The 6,827-nt window shown below is 41.0% G+C and overlaps 1 protein-coding gene across 1 annotated transcript; it reads right to left on the reverse strand.

Annotated features, from left to right (window-relative positions):
• Positions 1–3,019: 3,019 nt before the first annotated feature.
• POLR2D (RNA polymerase II subunit D) lies at positions 3,020–6,348 on the reverse strand. The gene is made up of 4 exons (XM_053459076.1): positions 6,235–6,348; positions 5,231–5,411; positions 4,457–4,552; positions 3,020–3,458 (listed from the first exon to the last, which is right to left on the reverse strand). The coding sequence occupies exons 1-4, from the start codon at positions 6,305–6,307 to the stop codon at positions 3,380–3,382; spliced, it is 429 nt and encodes a 142-aa protein (XP_053315051.1). The 5' UTR covers positions 6,308–6,348; the 3' UTR covers positions 3,020–3,379.
• Positions 6,349–6,827: the final 479 nt, after the last annotated feature.

Raw genomic sequence — 6,827 nt, forward strand, 5'->3', positions numbered from 1 at the left:
AGTGATTTTGTCTAAGTTTTGTTACAATGGTAACAATAAGGATGAAGCAAATAACTGCATCTAACAAGCAGAGATAGATATTAGCAGTCAGACAATAACAGACTAGATAGACTAACAATCTTACGTGGCAGCAACCGAATAAACAAGACATTCAGCGCGGGAGGAGACAGAGTCTGCTATAAGTCACATACAAATGTACTAAGTATATTGTAGGGCTGCAACTAACGATTATTTTAATAATCGATTAGTTGGCCGATTATTTTTTCGATTAATCGATTAATCGGATAAAAAAAAATGAATGTAAATTTTTCATTTATTTAAAATAATTTACTAAACAAATGATGTTAAATACAAACAGCAGAATAAAAAAACTTTGATAATACATTTCTTGTCTTTATTTCCCAACCAGCCCCCCAATATATGCACATTTGAGCCCAGGCTTGCTACGCTGCCTCTCAGACATGCCATGCTGCCCCCCCACATATGCCACGCTGCCTACCACAGCACTCCACGCTGCCTCCCACATCTGCCACTCCACGCTGCCTCCCACATCTGCCACTCCACGCTGCCTCCCACATCTGCCACGCCACGCTGCCTCCCACATCTGCCACGCCACGCTGCCTCCCACATCTGCCACTCCACTCTACCCCCCACATGCCACTGTGCCTGATACGCCTTATACCCCCTGAAACACCACTCCATCCTCCCCAGACATGCCACCCTGCCCTCCCCACATATGCCACGCCATGCTGCCTCCCACATCTGCCACTCCACAATGCCTCCCACATATGCCACTCCACAATGCCTCCCACATATGCCACTCCACAATGCCTCCCACATCTGCCACTGTGCCTGATACGCCTTATATCCCCTGATACCCCACTCCATCCTCCCCAGACATGCCACCCTGCCTCCCAGACATGCCACTTCTCTACCCCCAGATATGCCACTCTACCCCCAGATATGCCTTATACACCCTGATACACCACTCCGTCCTCCCCAGACATGCCACACTGCCCTCCCCACATATGCCTTATATACTGTATATGGCTTATACCCCCAGATATGTCACTTCACTGCCCCCAGGATTTAGATTCCCCTAAATTAACCCTAAACGCCCCATTAACCATAACTGCCCCTAAAATTAACCCTTAACACCCCCTTAACCACAGCATCCCCTAAATTAACCCTAAAGACCCCATCAACCACAGCATCCCCTAAATTAACCCTAAACACACCATTAACCACAACTGCCTCAAATTAACCCCAAACACCCCATTAACCACAGCTGCTCCTAAATTAACCCTAAACACCCTATTAACATAACTGCCCCTAAATTAACCCTAAACACCCAATTAACCATAACTGCCCCTAAATTAACCCTAAACACCCCACTAACCATAACTGCCCCTAAATTAGCCCCCACCTCCCCTAACTTTCAGTAGCCCAAATATATATATATATATATATATATATATTACATACATATATACACACACACATATATATATATATATATATATATATATATATATATATATATATATATATATATATATATATATATACATATACTTACAGTTAGATGAGAGTCACAGCCATGTGGTTCTGGCCTGGAGAAGGAAGGGGCGGGGCCAGTTGTCACAGTGATTACAGGGAGGGGGAGTAAGTAGGAGCTGCTGCTGTGAGACGGTGAGTCAGACTAAACGGATTATATAATGAGGGGGATTTTTCAGAGCGTTTGCTCTGAAAAAACCCTCATTTTATAATCGATAATAATCGATTCAACTAATCGATAATGAAATTCGTTGCCAACGAATTTCATTATCGATTATTATCGATTTTATCGATTAGTTGTTGCAGCCCTAGTATATTGTGTTAGTGAAACCACATAAATATTGCTTATTGTGACTAGGCTGGACACATTGTGGGATTCTGTGTAGAAAAGAAAAACACTTCCCAGCATTCTAGTAAAGCCGTTTCAATACCCCCATCGCATTCAAAGGGTTGTTTGAACATACAAACAGTGGTTTGATGAATAAAGGAAGCAGATGTGTCTTCTGCTCAAACAACGCAGGCAGAGCTCTAAAGGCTTGTTACAATTTTCTAGTTTGGCTGACAAAGGATCCCAGCGCAATTGTCAGAAGTACTCTGGTAGAAGTGCTCTGGTAACGTAGCAGCGGAAAATAGGCATATAAAGACCTAAATTGAATATCAAATAGATTTGTTTTCATTCCTGGATTTAATTGTCTTAACCCACATGTGGAAGCCAACCTGTAATATAACGGCTTCAACTATGCAACAAATGTAAAAACTATGAACCTGCTGATGCCACCAACTATTAAGCAAAATATATAGCCGATGCATGACAAGAAAAAGCGGATATAGCCGTGTTAGCCCAACAGAAGATGACGTTATTTGGAGTTGATATCGAGCCAATATAGCTCTTAAAGTGTAATTTTACCTTTTTATTGGGCCAACATAGAAAAAAATATATCAACTTCATCTAAAGATTCCATAGCTAAAATATGACATTTTTTTATTGTTTCTTTCTTCCTTTGTAAAATTGCACATTTTTGTCTGCCTGGTTATAACCAAACAGTACAGCAGTTTACTGCTCTATTGGTATAAAAAAAAAAAAAAAAAAAATTCGAATTATTTCATTCGCAAACCAAGCTGTCTGTAAAAACAAGAACGTTACACCAGTAAAGGTGTCAAAATGCTGCAGCCCTTCTGCTGCCCTCACCTGTGGTGCCACCGACGGTGACGCCAGCACAGGAGCTAACCGGAGGTCCACGCATCACATGCAATGAGATGTGTTTGGTTGAAAGAAGACAGCAGAGGACGGGGAAATGCATATGAGGGGATCCTGCAGAATGTTTTTGCCAGGGGGCATTATGAAAACGTAAAGGGACCGTGCATATAACATATTCTAAGTGCAAGTGACTGGAGCGACCCTTTAATAAAAATGTTTCAACATTTCTTTAATTTTTACATGTATACCACCACGAAACACACGTAAGAAGACCAATACAAATATTTTTATATTTTTTACATTTGAAAAAAGGATTACATAAGTGTTTAATGTACTGTTCAACTTCTAAAGTGTAAACCAATATAGAAACTTTACCAGCAGGGAATGAATTGTCACAGTCTTTATGGTCAAAAAGGGTAAAGCAACCATCCTACATAAAATTAACATTCAGACAACAAGGGAAACACGTTTATCCCTGCTGGAGAGTCTATTCCAAGGGAAGAGTCAATGTAACTCATTAGAAAATGTCACTATGTTGGTTAAACGCATTGTTCCAATCCAGATCAGAAATAACGCGACAACATATGGCAGTAATGTCCATTTGACACAAGGAATGGCAGCAATTTAATATTGGAAGCTTCTTTTGGTTTGAATGTCATCCAGAATTTGCTGTAGTTCTTCTTCTTCAAACCTTCCTTCCAGACTGCAAAAACAAAAACATTGGGGTTCACAAAATGAAGAAGTAACTCTCTCACTAAAGCGGGGGTAGGCAGGACAGTTGTGGTTTCAACTGAATTCAGTTATAAAGGTCCATCCTTGGTAAGTTTCTTTCAAGGAATGGCTGCTCGTGTAATGCACAGTGCAATAAGCGAGCTGACCTTCAAGGACTCTCTGTGACTTTGTATGCATTATTTGGGTCCAGCCAAGCTCTCTAGACCAGAAACTGGGGCTGGCTCTTTGTGATGTAAGGTGAAGTCACCAAGATAAAAGAAGTTTTCCTTTGCATAATACAATTGTTTTTTTTTCACTTTTGATTGGGTAGGTACCTAATGCGACCCCCCCCCCCATTAGTCTTTCAATGTTTTTTTGCTTTTTACACTAGAGATCCCTTTGAGGTCTTTAAATTGTCTTATTTTCACTGTACACTATTGTAACATTGCCACAGAATCTGTCGGTGCTAGCTATAAGTAAAAGGAGTAAGGGTTATACAAAAGCAAATCCCAAAGTTAAAGTGCCAATCATATTACTATAATGAAAGAACACATGTTGAGGATGCACACAGGTTTATTTACTGGAATCTCACAGAAGTCATTACGTATTATGAAAGACCAAGCCTGGCACGTTTCTTCAAGGAGTAATGAGCAGGACCTGCATAATGTACTTAAATAGGTGAGGTGACTCAAGAAATCTTCGTAATGGAACCAAGAATGACACGGCGTCAGAAAAGCGCTTCTTGCATAAAACATTTTCTTTGGTTTGCCCTTCACTTGGCATCTGTGATATGAAATATCCCACAAACCTACCTACCAACTTCTCCTTTAGGGAATAAACCCCAGAGCATAAAAGTATAACAGAGAAAATTTTTTACATATAATGGTAGAACATGGTCAGAAGCATGAGAAAAAGAATATACAAAAAAAAAAAAAAAAAAAAAAAAAAAAGGTAAAACGTATATCTAAAAAGATATGCTCATAACAGTACCTTGGAATCAAAGCTTTGGCTTCGTCTGCCGTTTCTGGGCACAAATTAGCCAAACAAGCCAGCTCAAACCTATGCAGCTTCTTCTGTAAAAGCAGACTGTGAAATAATAAAAAAAAAAACCATCACAAACTTGACTTTAATCAAAGCAACAAAATCAGATGGCTGTAAGAACTAGAAAAAAATCCAGGCGAGCGTGCATTATTTTTTTGTCTTTGATGTGTAAATCAAGCGAAAACACGTTTGAAATATATCAGCAACATTAATGGCACTGCAACAACACTATATTCATATGTAACTACCAGAAATACTTTATAGTGCTAATCTGTGATATACACAATATCATAAGTGGCAAAGGCATACAATAAATCTTCATTTACACAGTTTCTGGATGCACTCTAAATACCACCTAAAAATATTGAAGAATGCTGTAAACTGTGTGTGTGTGAGATATATATATATATATATATATATATATACATACACACACACACACACACACATACACCAAGCTTTGCCACTAATGACACTATGTAAGGTCACGGTTACCCACCACTGGCCCTTGCGGTAATATGTTAATGTTATGCCCCTTCCATCTATTAGCTGGAGTAAATATGGGAAAGTTCACAAACAGCCTAAATGATTATATTCAGTTTTTGTTTTTAACCTAAGGGATTTCCCCATAAAATCTAGCTATCACAAAGGACTGGTTAATTACTTGGATATACTATTTTATAACCAGCCCTGGTAAAATGTTTTGTGCATAAAAAAAGATACCTTCTAACGCTGGCAATGGTCTCTCTGTTCTTGAAGCGGCTAAACCTGGCTGTGTAGTTCAGGGTTTTCATGAAGACATCAGACAGCTCCTGTTCTTCTTCTGCGCTCTCGTTCTGCTGCTTACGGTGTTCCAGTAGCATGTGTACCTCAGAGTTCAGAAGGGTTTCCGCGCTCTCAAACTCTACATAGAAGGCAAGGTGTGAAAAAACATCCATATTAAAGTATGCTGTGATACGTGCGTAGGTGTATATAGCTATAAAAGTAACAAGTATCTTTGGAAACCTGATTCCACTCGGCGAGAAAGTCTTCCAAAGCAAACAACCTCTCTCATATCACACAGGGGCATAAGACACATAAAAGGCGCGGGTTAGGGAATTGCACCAGCAGTGTCGGCCACAAACTCATCATTGTCAGCCGGCCGGTACGAGCGGGGATGTCCGACATCTACCAGTGATGCCCACTCCCTAGCTCTGCTGTCTCTCCGGTGCCATGGATCTGCTCTCAGTGTGCTGGATCCCAGCTGCCTGATTTTTATTTATTATTAAATAATTTGTCCTCTACTTAATATTTCTCACCTCAAAGCAATCGTTAAGCAGAGCCCTAACAGCACACGGTATGCACCCACAGCTCGCACTCATATATTTGGCGAGAGGCCCCTGATGCTGATCACAATCAGGCTGCTGAAGAGCCGGGTGTCCTCCTCCTCCTCTTTGTAATAAAAAGTTAGTAAATGATAATAGTCCACCCACTAGTAGCGACTATAACAGACTAAGTACTCACCGTCATTCCCCTCACCCGTTACTTACTACTTCTAATGACATATTAAACAAGCACTAATCACCTCCCAGCTTCACACAAACCGTACAGCATGCGATATACCCCTCACTCCCACCACGGCGCCACATGCCGGAGAGACTGGTAGCTCTTAACGTTCTACGTTACCCGCTAAAGCAAGATGTTTGCCGCAAACGTGCTCTAGGCTACTACCTTCTCTAAGCTCTTACCTTTGGGGAAAACCAACTGCGAGGCATCCTCTTCGACGTCCCCGGTTCGGGTCTCCGTACCTCCAGCAGCCATTTTTCCAACTTATTTTTCCGAATTACACTTGAAACCGGAAGCGGAAATTCACTGGACCATAGATTCGTACATAAATGACGAGCGCCCATTGTATTGGTGCGCTCTATTTTACTGATAAACTCTATGGTTAGTCCCCCGGCTTGGTGTGCTGGTTCCGGTTTGTCGGTGCCAGAGCACGATGTTTTCAGGGTGTTCTCTTTTGTGTTTCGGTACAGGTGCTTGGAATTGAAATAGGTTCTAAAAGAAGTGCTCCGCGCCATTATACTCCTGCCACTAAAAACTAACTGCATTACATTTCCATACCTCCAAAGTCTCCCTGTTTAGGAGGGACAGTCCCTTCTTTCCATCATAGCAGCCCAGGATGTCAGCAGGGTATGAGGGTATCACGGTATCTACAGCACCGAAATAGTCATTGTGTATAAAAACGGTGGTAGGAAACTATCCAAAATGCACATTACTTAACAGTCAGTAACTGCTAACTCTATATGTATAACTTGGAGGAAAGGAGACACGATTACAG

Source organism: Spea bombifrons, chromosome 3 (genome assembly GCF_027358695.1).
Source record: "Spea bombifrons isolate aSpeBom1 chromosome 3, aSpeBom1.2.pri, whole genome shotgun sequence".
NCBI classification, from domain to species: domain Eukaryota; kingdom Metazoa; phylum Chordata; class Amphibia; order Anura; family Pelobatidae; genus Spea; species Spea bombifrons.

Bases quoted from the DNA above. Each gene is read 5' to 3' on its own strand.
- POLR2D (XM_053459076.1), bottom strand. From the start codon at position 6,307: ATGGCTGCTGGAGGTACGGAGACCCGAACCGGGGACGTCGAAGAGGAT. The intron at 5,412-6,234 runs GTAAGAGCTTAG...CCTTCTATGTAG, and splicing joins GCAGTTGGTTTTCCCCAAAG to AGTTTGAGAGCGCGGAAACC. The intron at 3,459-4,456 runs GTACTGTTATGA...TTGTTTTTGCAG, and splicing joins GCCAAAGCTTTGATTCCAAG to TCTGGAAGGAAGGTTTGAAG.